This window comes from Oculina patagonica, chromosome 10 (assembly GCF_052425735.1).
Source record: "Oculina patagonica isolate OP01 chromosome 10, crgOcupat, whole genome shotgun sequence".
Lineage (NCBI taxonomy): Eukaryota > Metazoa > Cnidaria > Anthozoa > Scleractinia > Oculinidae > Oculina > Oculina patagonica.
In genome coordinates, this window is record NC_135767.1 from 19,519,833 (window position 1) to 19,543,586 (window position 23,754).

Here is a 23,754-nt window from a genome sequence, read left to right on the forward strand (position 1 = left end):
CCGGGGGGGGGGGTACTCCCATAAATTTCGGATAGGGGTGTGCCGCCCAGGTTCTTAAACCCTGACCCTATTTAAGGATAAAAAGCTTTTTAAGGCCCAAAACTGAAAAATAACACCCTATTCAAGGGAAGAAGAAACGTTTCGTGACGACGCAAATAACGGCTAACCGTGCACAGCAAAACACAAATCTTTATAAAATCAAAATCGCTTTACTAACACTTAAACGGATACCTTTTTACGTTTAGCTGAGCGTTTTTTTAGCTGATAGAATTTAGGTACCCTATGTAAGGATCACACTGGGAACACATTGCCAAAAGGAGCAAAAAAGGTACCCTATTTTAAGGACTGAGAACCCCAAAAACCATACCCTATTGGGCGGCACATACCTATATAGCCCATATATGGGAGTACCCCCCCCCCCCCGAATGAATTATTGGCCTGAAATGATTGATCTGCTCGCCGCTGACAAATTACGATATTTTACTCAACATCGTGCAATAATTGTTTCAGTGCGATGTGCTTTACCGTTGCTCAACAAACTTTTTCACAAGTTTTCTGTCGTAATATTATTATTTGTTTGACGAACACGCTTCCTTGCAAAGTTCAATATGATCAAATAGACACTTGTTACATCGTATTTATCAACAAAACGTAGTGAAAATGTAAAATATTACAAGGTGACACTTGTAGAAAAGTTTGTTGGAAGGCCATGGTAAGGTGCGTCGCACTGTAATTGCGTGGTGTTCAAATGAAGTTTTAAACAAGGGTTAAATTAGCACTTCTCACTCGTAAAAACTTGTGTTGTTTAATCGTGCACATTTATTTCCTTTTTATAGCGTAACACAATTACAAATATGACCTTGTTTCTATGTTGTCTAATCTTAGATATCTACCATTAGTGGCAAAGATAGCCTAAAGGGTGGCGTAACACTTCTATTTTGAACCAATCAGGTGCCAAAGTTACAGACTTCATCTTGATTGGCTAATTGATGGGATCATGGAAGATAACACCGCATCCCAAACGAGCGCCCGCGTTGCCAGTTATCAGGCTCTCATTTTTCGCTGCTCCAGTGCCTCGACCCAGGTCGTCAGGTTTCTGATGGATCTGGAAACAAAAAGAATAGAACAGACCTTATTCGAGATAGCTGCCATGTCCGTATTCACATACCGTAAACCGGTTACTACGGATTAAAAAAACTGTGTGGCGGATTTTAGCTAAATTTAGGCATGGAAAATGGCCACCAAATTCGGTGAAATGAAGAACAACCGCATAAAACAATGAAAGGACATTTCAGTAACACAGAAAATACAAAAAGGTATAGATGGCCAAAAACGAAAAATATTAAAACGGATTGCTGTTGGGCTGCAGAACAGTTTTCAAAACTAATTTCGTTTGCTTGTAACTTTAAATTGTAACGCCCGGGGAACACATTTGGTTGTAATAAAGCTGTGGTTTTGTCATTTAGATCCGTAGAAGTAAGTTTCTTATCCAGTATTTAACAAAACTTAGCCATATAAACTTAATTAGCTCAGCCGTGACACAGTCCATTTAAGAAGCCTACTTTTGGAGCGTTACACAGATCTTTCGAACAGTCGTTACTTTAGGGTAAATTAGCAAAACGTGTGCCATTATGTGGTTCGATCCATTTAATAAAATAAAAATCATAGAGCTTCAGAATGGGTTTCACGTAAATTCATAAGATAGACTGCTCGAGACTGCGTAGCTGGCGGTCTTCCCGATAAAGGACCAAACTCGAATCTTGATCACTCCGAGCAAGAAAGGAAGCTACGAAGATCTGCTGACAAAGACTTCACACACGCGAAAAAAATGTTTTATTAAGATTCAACTATTGTAGACCGGACTATAAATAGTTATTATAGTTCTTCTTAGGCCCCATCCACACTAATCCGGATAAATTTGAAAACGAAACGCGGCATCGGCCCTAGATGAATGGCAAAGCATGCGTGCATTTACTGGAGTCCGTGCTTAATTTTTGTTTTTGTCCTTTTTGATTGGCTAGAGTGATTGCCTGGCTTTGGTTATCCGATACTGAATAGAAAACCGCTCTAAAACATAATTAAAAAACTTGGTATAGACAGGAGCACATTGTTATAGATTCCAATCGAACTGGTAATATATATAATAAGAATATACTTAATGTAAGGGAGTCGGACACTGTCACCAGTTTCACTTCAAAAGCTCTACAGCCTAAAGGAATATGGAACCTACGTATAGAAGTCCAAATTTGTTAAAAATCACCATGAAAGTGTACTGAAGCGATAAACAAGTGATATTATTGTGATGTAATCAGGAACTTTAGATCTCAACTTGAAAAAGTCAGGCTGATTTTTCCAAGTTTTGTCCTTGTGGACAGGTAAAACACCTGAAAATTATTATGGCACCCTTCTTCCTTCAACAACAATTAGCTATATATCTCCATCTTGATGTACTAAGTGCATTTCATGTACGAGAAGACATACTCGACAATTTTGTACATTTTACTGAAAAGCAAATCCCCGTGACAGTATCCCTTAATGTACATCTTACCACAAACGATCTTCCGATAACCGAGTTGGGTCCGACCAGAGAAATGAGATGATCTATTAACTGTGTGTTAATTACACCCATGTAGTCTGCCTTCAGGTTCCCTAAGTCCCCAACATGACTGTAAACAAGAATAACATTTCAATTTTCCTTTCTGACTGTGTTAAAGGTCCCTTGGAAACACAAGAATGGGAGGCACTAGGAGAGGCCCTGCCAGGGTAAATTCCGACAAGCGACATGGCCCAAAAAGTAGCGACAGCACATAAAATAAAATCGCGACAAACAGCAACCCTTATAAAAAAACTTAAATTCCGACAAGGACAAGCAATTTTCCTTCAATTTTACTACCGTCAGCGATTAAACAGCGACACGGGACATTTTTAAATTTAGACAAGCGACACGGGAACCCCCTGGCAAGGCCTCCTAGGAGATCCTAGGTGGCTTCTTATTGCAGTTCCCGAGGAGAAGACACCCATATGAAATGGACGGGGATGCTCGTCGAAAAATTTGAATTAAACTCCAAAGCAGACCAATCTAGGCGTGGCTCGGGCTCTTTTGACCCCTGAAGCTCCAACACTGTATGACAGTGTTTCTATTTTTTTACGTGCAACCCGAGACCTTGAGGGCTTACAAATTTGGCGTTCTCTCCTGAACATTATAAGAGAGACGACGAGCACCGTTTTCCCTTTCATATGGAAGCTTCGCTTCCCTACGGGGTATGACTGCTTATACTAAGGCTGGTTTCTAAAGGATGTAGCAAATAAGAATATTGCTACCTTCTTTTGGATTGGATAAACTCCATCACAAATACCTCCCCACCCAAATCCCCTTAGCCGTAGGCAGACGTCTCCCATTTTCTCAAGCGCCACTACGCTACGCCACTCTTTAACACTTTCTTCAGGTTGCCCCCGAAGTTTATAAGTACACATTAAATTTTACTCCTTTCCTGGAGAGACCGGAGAGACCCACTGTGAGAGATAAGTGCCCCCAAGAAGGCAAAACCTTTACCCACCTAAGCATAGCACTCCAACATGGATTGCTCTATCCGAAGTCCATCACAATAAACAATTAAGTCATCACGATATTCCATTTGACTTTTTTAAACACATATAGCAAAAACAGTTTTTGCGATGCGTACAATAACTTTCAAAATCTAAGGAAATCCAAGAAATCATAAAAAAATTACCTTGGTAGACGCACACCAAAGAAGTTATGGTAGACCACAAAAACGAACAGGGATAATTTTGTAAGATGGTAAAAAATCAAAGACATGATATGGCACTGATGCCAGTTTAAAAAAAGCAATGGGTCATATTAGGAACAAGGTAAAGGTAAAGTCTGTGTCCGAGCCATGAGGCTCATACAGCCGGAGCCTATCCCGGTATCCGTAGCATTAAGCGACTAGGAGTATTGCTACTCCCCCCTGGATGGGATGCTAGTCCATCGCAGGGTTACCCCCCAGCAGTAAATTCGCCGGTACCCATTTATACACCTGGGTGGAGAGAGGCACTGTGAGAGTTAAGTGTCTTGCCCAAGAACACAACGCAGCGCCCCGGCCAGGCCTCGAACCCGGGCCGTTCGATTCGGAGTCGAGCGCGCTAACCATTAGGCCACCGCGCCTCACAAAACTTGCGTGACGTAGCGCGATATTGCGTGGCATAATAACTGCGGATGCATTACCGTATTTGGTCTTGAGGTCCACCATGGGTCTTGTTAAATGGATTGTAATGACCTCCGGTACTTTGGCACCCTGAAAGATAATTACACGTATTCTTTATACCATTTTCGACAGAAAGGGCAACCCTTTAGTATACGTCCAATAGAAAATGGTATCCTTTCACGAACTTACAGAAGGGATACTGCATTTTTTTTAACTTAATTTTTTACTTCAATAACCCCTTAAAATACTTAAATTTGTAACATAGGGGGCAAAATTACTGAATGCTGATTGGCTGAGACAGAGCATTTTTCCTTAATTTTAGTAATTGCCCCGGGCAAAATTACTTTATCCTGATTGGACAAACAGGTGCTCGTTTCTGATTGGCTAAGCGCGCTGCACTTCGTTGGCTTCAAGACGGCGGGATTTTGAGCAGAATTTTCAAACACAGCGCTCGCTTGTACATCAATCTTTTCGAAATTTGACTTCAGTTTCCGCAGATATGTGATGAAAATGTCTAGACGTCAGACAAATTAAAGGAGGAACATCGTTTCCAGGGTTCCCCTTGACGGGAAGGAGAGGTCCCTGGTAATGAGGTTAAGCGAAGAAGCACCCGAGCCTTACCATCAGTAGTAGTATCGTTGCCTTCGTGAATATGGAAGCCATGTGTTGTGCATGGAGATAGACCCCAAATATACACACACATAGAAGTAGGGCCGCCACATGCCTGAGAAAAAATAACATATGGCATAAGTCCACTTACTTTATTTTAGTCGGAGAATTCGAACAAGTGCCAGTTTTGACAAATCTTCGCTGAAGTACTCGAAGTTTTTCCGAATTATTTCATCCAATCAGAAACTAGCGCGAGCGCTCACGAGTACTCCGAAAGCAATCGCCCGTGCAAATACGTCATGTTGCTTAGCAACTACTGGGGCGAAAACCGCGGGCTCGGTCACTTCTCGGAGAGGTGATTTCGTCATTAACTGACACTTGTTCCCCCGACTGATTTAGAGAGGAAGCCACATCAGCTCTAACTGGTGAATTTTGAAATGTTGGCTTCTGTGGAGGCCGGAGGAGAACCGGAGAAACACCCTCGGAGAGAGAATCGCGCCCAGAGGGGGGGGGGGGGGGGGTACTTCGGCTTGTAAATTAAGGGGATGATCGAAGGATTTTTTTGGGTTTGAAATTTTCGATTCCGGGATTTATTTGGGATGAAAAATTTGGCAAGTATTTTTTTGGGTGACTTGATTCAAATAGGGGATTTTTTGGGTATTAAAAACGAACTAAAGTGCTTTGGCGCGGCCTTGGCGTATTTATAGTATGATGAATAATCAAACTCGAGCGTTATTGCCCCTCCTGGCAATTTAGGGGTAATTTGACGAGGGATTTTTTAGGGGTTATTTTTGGTCCAGGGATTTTTTTGGGTAATGTCGGAAGACTTAGGGATTTTTTGGGGTCCTGAGTTTTGCCTTCATTCGATCATCCCCGTCATTTACAAGCCGGAGTACCCCCCCCCCCCCCCCCTGGGGAATCGCGAACCAACAACAAACTCAACCCACGTTTGGCAGCTAGCCAGAATCAAACCCGGGCCACATTGGTGGGAGGCGAGCGCTCTCAACACTTCGCCATCCCTGCCCCCCCCTCATTTATTTTCCCTTATACATTTTTTAGAGTGCACATTATGCGCTCAACGGTGAGTACAAATATCATAAGATATTTGTTCTTCAGAAGAGTGATGTTCAACAATTATGGAGGGTGGCATTGGGGCCTGTAAGAAACCGAAAAACCGCAAAAAAAATCTTAAAAAATCTTAAAAAACCGAAACACCGAAGTGAATTTCGATTAAAACCGAAAACCGAACATAACATTCCAAATTCCGAAGCTGTAACCTTAATTGGTACCTCGAGATTTTGAAAGAAGGAAGAAAGGGATTTTTTTTTTCACTGCTCTAACTTGCAATTTAAACATAAAAGCAGGTTTTCTTTCTAGCAGAATGATCTCAGAGAAACTGTTAACCAAATTGGAAAAACAGGAAACCAGATCAAATACCAAATCCGAAAAACCGCTAGTATTTTTACCGGAAACCGAAAACCATATGCTAATAGAAGGAAAACCCGAAAACCGAAGAAGACACCAAAACCGAAAAACCGATCTAAAAAATGGCCAAAACCGAGAAACCGAAAACACCAAAGTCCCTCTCATTATGCTGGGAAATTCCAATTTTCGACGAGCATCCCTTCGCCTATAATATAAGGGAATCAAACGCGCAAAACGGTTCATAGCCATGATTTCGTTTTTTGGGCTGTCACGCAAAGCGTTGCGTGAATGGCTCTCGGTGGGTTTAATAGAAGACAGACCATTAGAAAAGTGATGGGAGGGGTAGGGAAAAGAATAAAACAAAAAATAATGTAAGGTAAAATGTAAAGAAAAAAAATTCATGCAAAGTGGAAGGCAAATGAAGCAAAAATTTGTGCAAAAGAAAACGTCCTATAAAGCGCTAGAAATACCCGTCATTTTACACTTGATTAGATCATTTTTTTCGAAAAAAATGTATCGTGGAGAATACCGAAAATAGTATTTCCGAGCCTAGAGATTTCAACATTCCCCACCCCTCCTATCATTTTTCTAATGGTCCGTGTCCAGTACTCGGCAACAGTCCCTCTTACCGATTGTGTCATCTTAACTTTTCCCACGACTGCTTTTTCAGCTCCAGGTGGAGGCGCCGCATTACGAGTGATAAAGCTAACAGCTGTTACAATCCCATGAGCTAAAAAGAAAATAATGATACAGTAAAAACCCACGAGTATGAACCTGCTTTTCCAAAGTTAGCCTAAACAGATTCTTACATAAATGGTAATACCGTATTTACACGAATAAGTGCCGCCCCCTCATTAAGCGCCGCCCTCGCATAAGCGCCGCATTTGGGACAAAAAAGTTAATAAGCGCCGCAGTCTCGATGCGGCTCTTATTCGAGGAATGCCGTTTAACTTGGATATTTCTTTTCATCAAAAGAGATGTTTTTCAATTGAAAGGGATTGTTTTACCGCTCGCCCATTAGTTTTTACAATACGTAGTTTTGTAAACGTTGTGAAGGCTGCGAGCTTTGCTAGGACAGCTAGCGCCACTTCTCTCTTCAGCAAGAGACGAATACTGGCAATCAAAAGACGCTATTTTAAATTACTGTAAAAGATAAAATTCTTTGTGGCGTCCAATGTTTTAATAAGCGCCGCCCTCGAATACGCGCAGCACTTGAGGGGCGAAAAATTTAATACGCGCCGCGGCGCTTATTTGAGTTAATACGGTAAGCACAAATTTAGGCTATGTAGGTTCTTAATAGGTTCTTTTTTCTGAAGAAAAAATTTACATTGTTGCTAAGAATTTTTTTTAGTTATTGTATCAATAATAATTTTTATGATTTCAACATATTGGTATTTACACTGCAACTGGAGTGATAAGGCTCCTAAGCTATAAGCTTTAGGTGTCCTCAAAGAGGATCCAGAATAAACGTTAGTGCTTTTGCCTCAATAAATTTTGCAGTTTTTGAAAGCTAATATCTCTTTCAATACTACACTTAAAGAGCTGAAAATTTCAATGATTATTAAGTTTCATAAGCTCTTTAAACTTCTGGAGTTATTTTGAATATAGGAGGATGCCTTCTCCACGCAAAGTTGTATGCTAATGAAGCAAAATATACGCCCTTAACACGTCAATACCGTTCTGGCAAATCGTTGCAGACGGCGCAGCAGATGTTCCTAGTACCATCAATCCACAAGCAAAGAGCAGCATTGTCGTATCCATCTGAAAACAAGAGAACAAGAATTTTAAACGATGAGAAAAAACCATTTATATCCACTCAGTCTTGATAACTGTTCAGAACTTTGTATGAACTTTCAATTTCGAAGTCTCAATTCCAAACTAGACATATGAATTCAAGTTAAAACAAAGAAAATCATAGCCGCGAAGGAGCTTTGGATATCCGATCTTAAGCATAGATTTTAACAATTTTTATTTCTCCGTTTACTCCGTTATTTTTGCTTCGATTGAGAAAATATATCAAACACTCGAGTCAGTGTTTCATCGGCTATCCAAACACCTTGAATTTAGTGACAAATACTCCGCTGCGCGTCGTATTTTCAACTCTCTTCTCGATGTTTGAATATCCCGATGGAACACTGTCTCTCCAGTCTCGTGTTTGATATATTACTACAGTATTAATTCTTAATATTGCCTGATTACATGCATGAAGGAACTCCTTTCGTGTTCTTATCAGCTCTAACTGGTACCATAATATTTATATGTAGCAACCTGCACCATAGTTAATAGAGGGAAATGGTTAGGAATCTCGACAAAGTTCTTTGTTGTATGTTTTTGTTCGCTATTTTGGGGGTTGACCCTGCACAAAACCTGAGAAAATACAATAGGTGGTTACGTGTGTTCATGTAACTAACCAATAAAAACATTGGGATTACGTAATTCATGCATAGTGTATGAGCGCAAAACAAAAGATGTGCAGGGTCGTGGACCTTTCAACATAAATCTTGGCCTCTTTGTTTGCTCCTTTGATGTTTTCCGGGCTTCCTAACCGTTTCCCTATATTAACTATGTTCAAACACACTTACCATAAGTCCTCGCGTGCTACGCTCGCACCCAGTTCTCTGGTCCGTGTCGACAAAATAATCACAAATTACATTTTTTTTATGTCTGAACAGCCTTAACCGCCACCGTACGTTATCTTCGATGACGGCGTTTGTTATTTCTTCACGGCAACACAAAACGCTACTTTGGCGGCTAAAAATATTCATGTTTTGTTCTGAACTTCCTAAGTGAAATAAAAGCGAGACGACGAGCAGCCCCGTCCCTGCAGATGGGGGCCTGGCATAGAGGCACCAAGTCCAGAAATATCTTCTGTTCTAATAGATGCTGGAACCGTTTCTATGCTACGTTTTCAACAGCGACAGTTGAAGAAACAAACATCTAGACACAAATAAAAGTCAAACTTATTCATATATACATTGCAGTGGTATAGCGAGTGGTAGAAAATCGGTAAAAATGGTATCACACAGGTGTGGATAAAAATGATATCCACACAAGTGTGATATAATTTTAGACCAATCAGCTCGCAGTTTTTTTCATGTTCCAATACTCGATGATCCAAAGTTTATCGATATTTAGTCGAAACATCTTCGGATCTTCCTCGGCAATCTTTGGTAATCTTCGGAAATTTAAGGAAAAGTTCGGAAAATGTTCGGAAACATTCGTACGACCTTCGGACAACATTTTGAAAATCTTCAGAAATCTTCGGAAAATGATCGGAAATTTTCGGGAAAATCGTCAAATACATCATAATTAGAAGGTTTGTAAACAGAATAATACATGGTTGCTTGGAGATATAAAGTTTATCTTCTCGTGTTCAAAACAGAAATTTCACTCGTGAAATATCGGTTTGAACACGAGAAGATAAATTATATATCTCCGTGCAGCCATGCATTATTCTCTATGTATCCGGCGAATCTACCAGTTGAGGGGTGTCAAATGTGAACTTATATGGCTACGAATTGTAAATGTTTATACACGCAAGAATGACATCTTTTTCAAGTATTGGAATCCCCTTTCCTTCTAATCGCTATAAGCGTCAAGAATTTTATATTTTGGCACGTAAAATCGCCTAATGTTTTCATTAAAAGCTCATCTCTCACGCTCAACAAACGTGCCATGTCATGACGCCTCGTGTTTATAAATTGGTCAGAAATGGGCCCACTCGCTAATATCCCATTTTGCATGTATACGATCGTACCTTAACCGAGCAAGAGATGTACTTATTGGTGTATAAACAGATCAATATATATTCACACCTAACCGTAGATATGTGTTGCTAAAACCTGCCTCGTCTAAGAGATATGTTTTGTAGACATAACAAGTTAAAGCATGCAGGACATAGAAAACAAATTAAGAAAAAATATATCTGACCTTAGCGGTGAAATGCCGGGTGAACAACGTTTTCTTTACACAGCGACTGGCGATCATGAAAGCACGGCACACAAAGGGCTGTCTGCGCTTTTTGACTTGATTTTAACAAAGGATTTGAATTAGGAATTAATTTGAAAGTGAAAATACATTGAAACCTGTCGGCGTGGAGAGCATATTCGCTGGTGAATCTAGTGTCCGCTTAATTCAGGGTGTCCGTTGAAAACAGGTTCCCGTAGAATACGGCTCCTACTGAAAATGGCATTTACTACTGTATTGGCCCGGGGGGGGGTACTACCATACGTGGCCTATATAGGTATGTGCCGCCCAATAGGGTATGGTTTTTGAGGTTCTCGGTCCTTAAATAGGGTATCATTTTTTCTCCTTTTGGTAATGTGTTCCCGGTGTGATCCTTAGATTATAGACGAAAAAAAGTATCTTAAAACTGAATTTTCTGTTCAGGTATTAGAAAAGCGATTTTATAAAGACTTGTGTCTTGCCGTGCGCGGTTAGCCGTTATTTGGGTCGTCACGGAACGCTTCTCCTCCCCTTGAATAGGGTGTCATTTTTCGGTTTTGGGCCTTGAAAAGGGTATCAATTTTCGCTTTCTTTATCCTTAATAGGGTCAGGGTTTAAGAACCTTGGCGGCACACCCCTATCCGACATTTATGGGAGTACCCCCCCCCCCCTTTTTTTAATTTAGCATTTTATATATAAAGACTACATCACAAGGTTAACGTGATCAAAAAAGAATAACTTTAGATACGAACAAACGGCTGAATGAGACACAAGAGAGTGGCCTACTTTTTGGAAATCAAGAACGCGAACAAAGAGATGCGTTTAATGTTTAATGGTGAGAGTTCTCAGACGTGAAAATACATTGAAACCTGTCGGCGTGGAGAGCATATTCGCTGGTGAATCTAGTGTCCGCTTAATTCAGGGTGTCCGTTGAAAACAGGTTCCCGTAGAATACGGCTCCTACTGAAAATGGCATTTACTACTGTATTGGCCCGGGGGGGGGGGGGTACTACCATACGTGGCCTATATAGGTATGTGCCGCCCAATAGGGTATGGTTTTTGAGGTTCTCGGTCCTTAAATAGGGTATCATTTTTTCTCCTTTTGGTAATGTGTTCCCGGTGTGATCCTTAGATTATAGACGAAAAAAAGTATCTTAAAACTGAATTTTCTGTTCAGGTATTAGAAAAGCGATTTTATAAAGACTTGTGTCTTGCCGTGCGCGGTTAGCCGTTATTTGGGTCGTCACGGAACGCTTCTCCTCCCCTTGAATAGGGTGTCATTTTTCGGTTTTGGGCCTTGAAAAGGGTATCAATTTTCGCTTTCTTTATCCTTAATAGGGTCAGGGTTTAAGAACCTTGGCGGCACACCCCTATCCGACATTTATGGGAGTACCCCCCCCCCCCTTTTTTTAATTTAGCATTTTATATATAAAGACTACATCACAAGGTTAACGTGATCAAAAAAGAATAACTTTAGATACGAACAAACGGCTGAATGAGACACAAGAGAGTGGCCTACTTTTTGGAAATCAAGAACGCGAACAAAGAGATGCGTTTAATGTTTAATGGTGAGAGTTCTCAGACGTCTGTGAAAGCGCGAAAAGAAACACCTCATATCAAACAACAACCCGCATTCCCCGTTCCCGAGCTTCCTTGCGCTTACTCCGACTGGGCCCAGTGGATATGTACACGTTCTATGTGACCAATATAATGACATAGCAAAAGCATAAACATAAGGAAACCTGGAAGACATTGGTCTTTATGGTGTTTACGTTGTTAGTGTAAGCTAGGCTTTCGCTGAATTTCAGCTAATTTCCGTCGGCGTTCTGCAATTTCATTGGAAATGGGCCCACATCTTGAACCACTGAAAGAGTTGCAACGTTTCTTCAATAACTCGCAGCCGAGTATTTTACAAGGTTTGGTCTTTGATAATGCACATTTGTCTTTAATACGCAGCGAGTATTTCGGCGTGAGTGGCAGCTTTTTATCTTCCATGGACTCGCACAATGTTTGATATTCTTGATTTATTGGAGAATGGTATCCGCTGGCTAAATCGCTATCCAGTGGATATGTCTACAAAACGTACTAGTTAACCAGGCTTTGGCTGAATCCTAGCTGATTTCCGACGGCGTTCTGCAATTTCATTGGAAATGGGCCCACATCTTGAACCACTGAAAGAGCTGCCACGTTTCTTCCATAACTTGTCGAGTATAACACAAGGAGCGGTCTTTGATAATTCACATTTCTTTTTCATAAGTAGCGAGTATTCCGGTTTCAGTGGCATCTTTGTATCTTCCATGGACTCGCACAATGTTTGATATTCTTGATTTATCTTTCTGAATGTTTTCAAATCTTCATAAAATGTGAAACCCGCTTGACGAACTTTTTTGTGTGCACTTGTGACTAAACTTGCATTTCTGTTTGGCCAGCCAAGGCAAGTCTATACGCAAGATGATTTTGCCACTACTTGGGTCCACATGCATTACAGTAAAAACCCGCGTATAAGAACCTAGGTTTTTTCAAGTTACCCTAAACAGGTTCTTATATAAATGGTGTTTAGTGTAAAATTAGGCTAACTAGGTTCTTAATTAGGTTCTTAACTTTTGTTCAAGAAATAAAGTAGAATTTTTAAATGATCTGGTCTTTAATGTCCAATAACAGTATTCTTGGAGGCTTCAGTAAGCAAAATACTATACTATTCCACATCTCCCATAATACACTTTGTTTGCCCCCGACCCCCAACCACTCCGCCCCCCCCCCCCCTCCCTTGGGACGACTGTTTGTCTCAAGAGAAATTAAAAACAATGGCTGCGGTCACATCTACGACGTAACTAAAGTTTAACTATAGTTAGTCTCAAGTTACGTGACGTCATACCTAACTAAAGTTAGTGCTTTCTGTCGTCTTTGCGGTCACACCAATGCAGTTAGCTATAGTTAGTTCTGATTAGGTTGTGAATAATTTGGTATTTAAATTAGTTCATGACAGCCCTTGTTGTTGATCTGTGTCCAGTTGTTCTTCTATTTTTTCTATTTTTGCACGGCATTTCGGCGTTGAAGAACATAAAATGAAGTAAGGATGCTAGAAACCGAATAATTCAAGCTTTACTTCTGGTAACATTGATGATATGTAATTTCTTGGCATGTTGTTTTTCTTGTTTTCCTTCCCTTGACGCTTTGTTTTGCATATTTATGTTCATCTCGCACGTGCGAAAAGACTTGTCGCATTCTGATTGGCTTTTCGTTTGTAAACTTAAGACTAAGGGCCTGTTTATATGGAGGAGAGTTGTCCCTGGTAGGAGGGCTACCCTCTCCCCCGAGCTATCTTTTGCCGAGCGTTTATATGAAAAAGTTGTCCCTGTTGACCGAGCCAAAACTTGGCCCTCTCGGTTCAAAAGACTGGCGAGAGTTGTTTTGAAACATCTATTATGTCTGCCTTTTTTAAATAAGGTACGCTGAAACATCGACCACGACCATTTTTTGGACAAATTTACCGCCGAATTCGATTTCAATGTATCTGCAATTTTGTTTTGGTCGACGGCAGCGTTTGCGCATGCTCTGTATGTGTCAACTTGTCCCTGGTAGGCGAGGCGAAAATAACCAAACTGTTTATATGGAAAAAAGTTGACTCGCTCCCCAGGGTCACCCTACCTTCAAAGCGAGTGACCCTCCACCCAGGGTCACCCTGCCCCCCGAGCCAACTTTGCAATTTCTCATATAAACAGTTCGCAGCTATTTATAAAGAAACGTAAGAAAAGCTATCTCGCCCGCCCGGGGTGGCTCGGTATGGAGGGTAACCCTCCTACCAGGGACAACTCTCCTCCATATAAACAGGCCCTAACCCATGAACCTTGCTTGGGTATAACTATAGTTAGTGTTTATTGTTTTGGATCAGCGAGGCGTAAATTTTCTAACTATAGTTAGGGCGAACAGAGTGGCGGTCACATTACCGAAATAGCTAACTATAGTTAACGCCGTCTTAACTATAGTTAGCAGTCTAGATGTGACCGCAGCCAATGCTTATGCAAAATTTGGGGGTGGGCAAACAAAGTGTATTATGGGAGATGCGAACGTGGCATATTAATGTAGCTTGAGCACGGCGATAAACTTGCTTAAAAGTCGGTCGGTTGGTTTCACTGCACAAATAAGTGCCTCAGAATTCACAATTAAGCGAGAATCATGGCAAAATTTCGCTTTCTGAGACACATTAATCACAAGTCACGGAATATGCAAGCTGCAGCTGTTCTGTTGATGATTTCAGTTTGTGTGTGCATTCTTGTGTTTATCTACGCGTATGACTTAAGAACAAGATTTGATATCGCTTTAAGGTGAGTATGGTTTTAGTTTTCGATCACAATATATACCTGTTTCTTTTCGGAAAGTCGACAGAAGCGTTAACTAGTACACACACCCGCTAGTTTAGTACGGCGCCGGCGGGCACCGGCTGACATACAAAATGACTCAAGAAAAAAGTTTGAACCCGCGAACTTTGAAATATGGTACTGTGATTACTGTAATTACTTAAAAATAATTGTAAAGAACCGCGATGTGAAGTTGATTGATAAACACTAGATGCAAAGATCGGTTAATAGGATTTTCTTTGGGCTGCAGCTGTCCGCTTACGGGAGCTTAGTCTCTGAAAGTGTCCGCAGCTGCTTACGGGAATGTCCGCTTACGAGAATGTAAAAATACAGAGTTTGTTTGGGAGTTAAAACGTGGTTTTAAACAAGGCGGTCGTAAGTAGAGTTGTCCGCTTGCGAGAGTGTCCGTTGAGAGAGCTTCGACTGTAATTCGTTGTTAGTCAGATTTGTTCATGCATAATATCATACACTGTTGGTGGATTTGTGGAAAAATCTCGTGGAAAAGGCTCATTTTACTTTTGAAACCACTGGACCGACAGGCCAGTTCAGACTAATGGAAAGCGCCCTAAGATTTTTTTAAGGGTGGCTTTGTAAGGAAATTAAGAAATTAAGTGTTATCATTTGAACCGAATCCAGACAATTTGGGCTTCCACGATTCTTGCATTAGTAATAATTGTATTCTGTCTTGAGCATTATTATATTGTCTCTTCAAAATAAGAGAGAATACAATATAGATGTTTCGCATAAACCCACTTCATATGCTAATGATCCGCTATTAGTGGATTTAGCAGAAATACCCAGGAGACTAGCCTTTCCTTTGTTAAAGGATCGACGTGAACAGAACTTTGTTGGGCAGATTGTTAAAATGGCGTTATAAAAAAAACAACTTAGCAGTTGGAAACCTATGGCGTCAGACTCTATTTAATAGAAATGTTAAAATGTAAATGTTAAATGCGCCGATGATTGAAAGTTTTTCTCAGACGTTTCGGGGCTACTGCCCCTTCTTCAGTTGAAAATGTAACGCCAGTTAACGGAAAAAAGCACGTGCGCGTGATCAATGTTTGAAATTAAAAATAACAAATTAAACGTACGCCACGGGCGCGCGCGCTTGTTAGAGTGAACATAACAGATTAAATAAAGCCAAAGTCCACATTCAAGCCACGAGGTCGCAGAGTCTTGTAGCGGAAAATAAGCTTTGCCTCAAGCCGTTTTCTTTCCATGGTATCAGTTAGTCCGGCACGGAGCACTGACACAAGCATGTCGTTCGTGCCATGTCCTGGCAGATTAAAATGTTCAGCCACTGGAGTATCGCTTTGTGTGGTGATGGATCTTAAGTGTTCTCTAAACCTATCAGCCAGTCGTCGGCCAGTTTCCCCGATGTAGCATTTGGCGCACGCGCGGCATTGGATTATATATACAGCATGCGTTGTGGTGCAGGTGTATCTTTGATGGACATGGATTGATCCGCCACGTGCGTTAACCACCGGAGTAGCGTTGGTGTAGTCGCAGGTCTTGCAACGGGGTCTCGCACAGGGGAATGTTCCAAAATCCGCGCGGGCATCATTCGTTTCGTTTCCTAACGTGCTCCGAACCAAGGTTTCGCGTAAGTTCGAGTCACGGCGATATGCACATAGAATTCGCACAGGCTGTAATATTTCACCTGTTTGAGGGTCGTCTTTCAGGGAAAAGGGAAAAGTGAGAAGCTTAACGCTTTATTAGATCCACCCTCGCAGAGTTCCGAGAACGACTTTGACTCCGTACCTGAAGCAACGACATCCAAATTGGTCGTTACTATTCCAGAAGATCTGCAACTTACAGACCCAGAACGATCCGTCCTCAGCAAAGGGCTTTCATACGTACCAGTGAAACCACGGACGGATGAATACGACACTAAGGCAGACTGTGAGCGCTTCTATCGCCGTCTCCGTCTCACGGCACATTTCAATAACAATCCCTCGGAGCCTGGTAGCGGGAATTCTCAGCCGGTTTCAGTTGATGAGTCTGAAGATAAATCCTTTGAGTCCCTCAAGCCCAAAACCTCAAGCTGGACTCCACCACCTGGCAGGTTTGCTGCTTTGGATTACTACATAAGCAAATGACGTCGTGAGGTAAACAGCATCAACTTTAAAGAGAGACTCAACCGGAAAAATCTAACAACAGAAGAAATTGCCGCCCTCGCATCCCTGCGGCGTCGTGATGACATTGTTATCAAACCGGCCGACAAAGATGGTGCAGTTGTTGTATGGGCACGCCAGCTATATGTACAAGAGGCAGAAAGACATCTCTCCGATGCGAATTTCTACAGACAACTTAGCCATGACCATACCAACGAAAACAACGAAAGAGTTCAGGTGGTGGTTAAGGACGCGATTCAATCTGGTGAACTCCCAGCATCAGCGTCTTACCTTATTATAGACCAGCCACTTACATCCAAGTTTTACCTGCTGCCCAAGATCCATAAGCCTGGTAATCCTGGTAGGCCGATCGTATCCGCCTGTAATTGCCCAACGGAACTGATTGCAACTTATTTGGACCGAATTACTACACCTTTGGTTCACAATCTCCCCAGCTTTGTAAAGGACACAAATCACATGCTTCAAATTGCCGAGTCATTTCGTTTCCCGGAACTCACCAACTACGTGTTCACAATGGATGTAAAATCACTCTATACCGTGATACCCAACCAGGATGGTCTCCTTGCTCTTGAACACTTCCTGGACAAGCGTTCTGTCCTTCAACCGCCCACGCATACTCTACTGCGCCTAGCTGAACTTGTATTGACCCTGAACACTTTTACATTCAATGGCAACTATTACGAACAGGTTGGAGGCGTGGCTATGGGCAGTAGATTTGGTCCAAACTACGCCTGTTTGTTTATGGGTCATATATAGGAACAAATCTTTGAACAGTATCCGGGCAGGACACCAGACCTATTCAAAAGGTACATCGACGACATCATGGGAGCAGCCTCATGCAGCAAGAGAGAGATTGAAGATTTTGCATCGTTTGTGAACAATTTTCATCCGAATTTGACATTCACGTGGTCCATTTCCGAAGAAGCAGTGTCGTTCTTAGACCTTTGCATCAAACCTTCCGGGCATCGACTGACAACAACCATCCATTACAAAGAAACTGACACCCACTCATACTTGAATTATTTCTCCTCTCACCCGGTCCGCTGCAAAAAATCAATCCCTTTTAGTCAGCTGCTCAGGTTGAAGCGCATTTGCAGTGAAGCCGACGACTTCAATGAGAGGAGCAAGGAGATGTTCAGTTATTTCTTGGATCGCAAGTATCCACCACATGTTGTCAACCATGCCTTGAATCAAATTGCATCATCTCTCGAGAGGATTTCCTACAAGAGACACCAACACAAAGAGCACCTCAGCAACCAACAATCCCGCTTGTACTCACGTACCACCCCTCGAATGCACGAGTCAAGAAAATCATGACAAAGAATCTGAACTTGCTGAAAGACGACCCTCAAACAGGTGAAATATTCCAGCCTGTGCGAATTCTATGTGCATATCGCCGTGACTCGAACTTACGCGATGCCTTGGTTCGGAGCACGTTAGGAAACGAAACGAATGATGCCCACGCGGATTTTGGAACATCCCCCTGTGCGAGACCCCGTTGCAAGACCTGCGACTACACCAACGCTACTCCGGTGGTTAACGCACGTGGCGGATCAATCCATGTCCATCAAAGATACACCTGCACCACAACGCATGCTGTATAAATGCTGTATATATAATCCAATGCCGCGCGTGCGCCAAATGCTACATCGGGGAAACTGGCCGACGACTGGCTGATAGGTTTAGAGAACACTTAAGATCCATCACCACACAAAGCGATACTCCAGTGGCTGAACATTTTAATCTGCCAGGACATGGCACGAACGACATGCTTGTGTCAGTGCTCCGTGCCGGACTAACTGATACCATGGAAAGAAAACGGCTTGAGACAAAGCTTATTTTCCGCTACAAGACTCTGCGACCTCGTGGCTTGAATGTGGACTTTGGTTTTATTTAATCTGTTATGTTCACTCTAACAAGCGCGCGCGCCCGTGGCGTACGTTTAATTCGTTATTTTTAATTTCAAACATTGATCACGCGTAGGTGCTTTTTTCCGTTAACTGGCGTTACATTTTCCGCTGAAGAAGGGGCAGTAACCCCGAAACGTCTGGGAAAAACTTTCAATCATGAGGAGGCATTTGAGGAGGCAAGCGTGGCCGAGTGGTTTAGGGCGCTTGTGTTGTAATCTGGAGGTCCCCGGTTTACCTTATTATAGGAAATTAACGCGTCATGAAATTAACGCGAATTTCACATTTTCGCGTTAATTTAAGTCGCGTTAATTTTTGTTAACGTTAATTTCCGCGCCGTTAATTAAGTGGAGCGTTAATTTCCATGACGTTAATTTCCATTATTTTGGCCCCAATTTTTCGTTACAGTCCAGATGTTCTTGACTCCAAGGAAAAAGCATAATTTTATCTTGCCACTATCATTGATACTGCGAAGAACGCTCAAAGTGGGAAAAGTACCACGAACATTGTTTTCGTTTAAGATTATACGCCTACAAGTGTTGAACTAAACTTGTCCCTGTTGTGTACGTCGCGTTAATTTCCATTATTTTGAAATTTTACCCCCTCTTTCGCGTTAATTTCCTTTATTGGGAAGTAATTTTTCTTAAATTCGCGTTAATTTAAGTCGCGTTAATTTCCTATAATAAGGTAAGTCCTGCCCCTGCCACTAGCTGGATTTGTTTCTCGGTTGTCCCGAATTCAAATCCTCGATCACGCTTTGTACATAGCCAACTAGTCTGCCTCCTGCCAGCTGGGATTTTTAACCTTGTTATGTTCATTTAACTATTTGTTTCCTCTGTTTCAGTGGCATGCCTGTAAACTAGCTATCTCGAAGAGATAAGAAGCTAAGTGCATGACCACTATAAACAACATTTATTTTATTTTTATTATTTTTTATTTAATCATCGGCGCATTTAACATTTACATTTTAACATTTCCATAAACTAACTATATGCGCTACACAGCCACCCGAAATTTCACCTTGGAGATTTCTAGTTTAATAAGACTCTATTTAAACCGAGTTCCTGCAAAAGTAAAGTTGAGTGAACATAAAAAAGCGTTGAATGTTTTGTGGGAATATGACAAAAAATTCGGAAAGAAATATGATTTTGGTAACACGAAACATGCATGAGCGCATACATATACCGGTCGCAAGAATTTTTTTTATTTTTTTACTGCGAGTCATGGCCTAGCCGTTAGTTGTTGTTGTTGTTGTTGCTTTTCTTTTTTGCCCGTCGCATTTCTGAGCAAAATAGAACGCTTTCATTTTAATTGACAAGAAAATGATTGTCTTGAACAAAAACAACGGCTTGTGCATGTTACTTTGCAATCAAAACTGGGGAATTCTACTAAATCCACTAATAGTAGATGATTAGCATATGGAGTGGTCTTATGCGAAACATCTCTAATAAGAGAATTAAAGAAGGATTATTACCTATTCTTGTTCGTTGAAGTAAAACGAATGAGGGCAATAAAATTATCGAATAAAACCACAGGAAATTTAGGCCCCGTCCACGTACACTGACCCGGGTAAATTTGAAAACGGAGAAATTTGAAAACGCCGTGTAAAATGTTTTCCGTCCACATTAACCCGGGTAAATTTAAAAACGACGCATGGAGACTTACAACGCATGCACAGAGCTATTGCTTAGCTAATTAAACCTTTTGTTTTGACAGAAAACACATGACAATTTGACGAGCGTCTATTTGGAGAGCGTTTTTGAAAAGTACCGTTTTCGGTGACCAAAAACGCCGGTTCAGTGTGCACGGTTGGCCTATTAAACCGGGGAAAAAAGATGCGTTTTCAAATTCACCCGGCTGTGGACGGGGCCTTAGTTCCATCTGCGAGTTACACCGAGTGAAAAAATTTATCAGTTTCCAATTCTACAGCTGATCAGAGTCCCCCAAAAAGGGGGGAGGGGAGACGGAGCACGGCAGGTCCGTTGGCCCTGACATTTTTGCCCTGCAGCCTAGAACTGCAACGTTTTTCTGTGTAGAACCCTAAGTAAATATTTTTTGCTGTAGACCATGGTTGATATTGCTGCTTTTCCATCCGTAGATCAAATCCAAAGCCAGTTGCTATGATGCAGCAAAAAATCACCGCAACAGACGAATTACCTGCACGGATCTCAAGCTGTCAACCAATAAACCATATTTATTTCCTCAGAACACATAAAACTGCTTCCAGCACAACGTCGACAATTCTTCTTAGTTATGGAATCAACAAAAACCATACTATTATTTTAGATCCTGATCTAGCAGATAGACAATGGCCGGCGCTTCTTGAGTTAAACAAAGTCTCAAGTCTGGTGCAAAGCGACGCAGCAAAGATTTTTTGCACCCACATAAGATTTAATAAAGAACCGATAAACTCAGTTTTCCCTAAAACAAAAGCAAAATACATAACTATCATTCGCAACCCTGTCGATCGTTTTAAATCTGCGTGGATGTTTCACAGGATAGTGGAACAAGCTGGCATTTCAAACAACAGTTTCACAATAAACACATTTCTGAAGTCACCAAACGCTTTAAAAGAAATGGGGAAAACACTTAATAAGACCAAGCAGATATTGAATTGTTTTTCGAACCCAAATTTATTTGATATGGGTTTCGAGCGAGAACATTTTCAGAACATGACATTAGTTAGGAGTTACATCGACAAGATGGACCGAGAGTTCGACTTGGTTATGATAACAGACTACTTTAATGAATCACTTATATTACTTAAACGATTGCTGTGCTGGGAATTTGAAGACATTGTGTACATCAAGTTAAGAGTAAACAAAAGAACATTAGAGTTTGAAGAAGATGTGAAGAAAAACACCTTAACTTGGAATCATGCAGACGCCATTCTATTTGATCATTTTAATAAAACTTTCTGGGGGAAAGTACGTCAAGCGGGTTCCACATTTTATGAAGATTTGGAAACATTCAGAAGGATAAATCAAGAATATCAAACATTGTGCGAGTCAACGGAAGATAAAATAATACCGAAGACCTTGCTGCGCATTAGAAGGAAATGTACATTATCAAAGACCGCTCCTTGTATTATTCTTGACAAGTTATGGAAGAAACGAGGCAACTCTTTCAGTGGTTCAAGATGTGGGCCCATTTCCAATGAAATTGCAAAACGCCGACGGAAATCAGCTAAGATTCTGCCAAAGCCTGCTTTACACTAGCAACATAAGAGATTAAAGAAAAGACCTGAGTTCCTCCTTGATGTGATGTCGTTTTGTTTATGTTTCTGCTACGTCTGTTGATACATGGTTGCTTGGAGATATAAAATTTATCTTCTCGTGTTCAAAACCGATATTTCACTCGTGAAATATCGGTTTGAACACGAGAAGATAAATTATATATCTCCGTGCAGCCATGTATTATTCTCTATGTATCCGGCGAATCTACCAGTTGAGGCGTGTCAAATGTGAACTTATATGGCTACGAATTGTAAATGTTTATACACGCAAAAAATGACATCTTTTACAAGTATGGGAATCCCCTTTCCTTCTAATCGCTATAAGCGTCAAGAATCTAATATTAAACACCTAGAACCGCCTTCAATAAAGTTTTCATTTAAAGGTCATCTCTCACGCTCAACAAACGTGCCATGTCGTTACGCCTCGTGTTTATAAATTGGTCAAAAATGGGCCCACTCGCTGATTTCCCGTTTTGCATATGCATGTATACGATCGTACCATAACGAGCAAGAGATGTACTTATGTAACAATAGGTATATAACAGATCAATATATTCACACCTTACCCTAGATATGTGTTGCAAAAACCTTCCTCGTCTAAGAGATTTGTTTTGTAGACATAACAGATTAAAGCATGCACGACATAGAAAACGAATTAAGAAAAAATATATCTGACCTTAGAGGTGCCAATGCAGGGTGAAAAACGTTCTCTTTACACAGCGACAGGCGATCGTGAAAGCATAGCTCACAAAAGGCAGTCTGCGCTTTTTGACTTATTTTAAAGGATTTGAATTAGAAATTAATTTGAAAGTGTATATACAGGCGAACCAGTATTTGGAGAGCATATTAGCCGGTGAATCTAGTGTCCTCTTAATTCAGGGTGTCCGTTTAAAACAGGTTCCCGTAGAAAACGGCTCCAAAAATGGAATATGCTATTGGATACTTCTGGGATGCTCACGAAACTTGTTTTTTTTTAAACTTAACGTTTTATATTGAAAGACTACACCACAAGGTTAACGTGATCAAAAAAGAACAACTTTAGAAACGAACAAACGGCTGAATGAGACACAAGAGAATGGCCTATTTTTTTGTAAATCAAGTACGCGAAGAAAGAGATGTGTTTAATGTTTAATGGTGAGATTTCTCAGACGTCTGTGTAAGCGCAAAAAATAACACCGCATATCAAACAAGAGCCCGCATTCCCCGTTTCCAAGCTTCCTTGCGCTGGCTTCGTCTGGGCCCAGTTATTCGAAAAGCGGATAACGGTATCTGCTAGCCAAATCGCTATTCCACTGGATAGTGATTTATCCAGTGGATAGCGTTATCCATCCTTCGAACAACAAAATATCATATTTTCCTACTTTGCGAAAACTCTGTTTTACAAATTTTTATTTTGTTTTGCGTGAATGTGTATTTAGAGCAAGTTTCTAATTTCTGAAAATTTGAGGTGGGGGTTTTAAATGCAGATTTTGAGAAAAGCGTCATTGAAACTACTGAGCCCCCTCTTAAGCACTCGGTCGCTCATTTTGGCTATGTCGCATATGATGGTTGTACGCGGTAACAAACAGTAATAAGAGAAAGATATAAAATTTCTGAACATTTTACAAGAGAGTTAAAGTAGTAAGCCACCTTAAAATGCCAAGGACGTCGAGTTGGTATACACTAATCAACGCCGCAGTTAGAGAACGGAAACGAATAAAATCGACATTGCATTAAAGGGACTATGTCACGGATTTTACCAGATTTTTGAACAGCCAAAATTTATATTTCTGTCGCATGAAACCTAGAAATAATAGTCCATTTTTATTAAAAATTGCTATGTCAGAGCACTGAAACTGTAAACTAGCATTATTGGCTGCGGATGGAAACGGATTGCAATTTGAAAACGTTAGGCAAACGTTTTCAAATTGTTTCCGTGCGTCTTCAAAAAGCGAT

General features: G+C 41.1%; 3 protein-coding genes across 6 annotated transcripts in view; 2 read left to right on the forward strand and 1 right to left on the reverse strand.

Annotated features, from left to right (window-relative positions):
• The window catches only part of LOC144629064 (splicing factor 45-like), a 126,727-nt gene that overhangs the window by 31,725 nt on the left and 71,248 nt on the right, over positions 1 to 23,754 (forward strand). The gene's annotated exons all lie outside the window — the stretch shown is intronic.
• On the reverse strand, positions 808 to 22,590 carry LOC144629170 (superoxide dismutase [Cu-Zn]-like). 4 transcript variants are annotated; one of them, XM_078487379.1, is made up of 8 exons: positions 22,496 to 22,513; positions 10,170 to 10,264; positions 7,916 to 8,000; positions 6,869 to 6,969; positions 4,827 to 4,929; positions 4,226 to 4,295; positions 2,549 to 2,666; positions 808 to 1,105 (listed from the first exon to the last, which is right to left on the reverse strand). In XM_078487379.1, exons 2-8 carry the CDS (start codon positions 10,224 to 10,226, stop codon positions 983 to 985), a joined length of 657 nt encoding a protein of 218 aa, XP_078343505.1. In that variant the 5' UTR covers positions 10,227 to 10,264; positions 22,496 to 22,513; the 3' UTR covers positions 808 to 982. The 4 variants fall into 4 exon arrangements, with proteins under 4 accessions (XP_078343505.1, XP_078343507.1, XP_078343504.1 ...); XM_078487381.1 differs by lacking the exon at positions 10,170 to 10,264 and having other exon boundaries at positions 22,496 to 22,590; XM_078487378.1 differs by lacking the exons at positions 10,170 to 10,264; positions 22,496 to 22,513 and adding an exon at positions 8,822 to 9,519.
• On the forward strand, positions 20,708 to 21,802 carry LOC144667323 (galactosylceramide sulfotransferase-like). Its single transcript, XM_078528713.1, has one exon. The coding sequence runs from the start codon at positions 20,708 to 20,710 to the stop codon at positions 21,800 to 21,802; it is 1,095 nt and encodes a 364-aa protein (XP_078384839.1).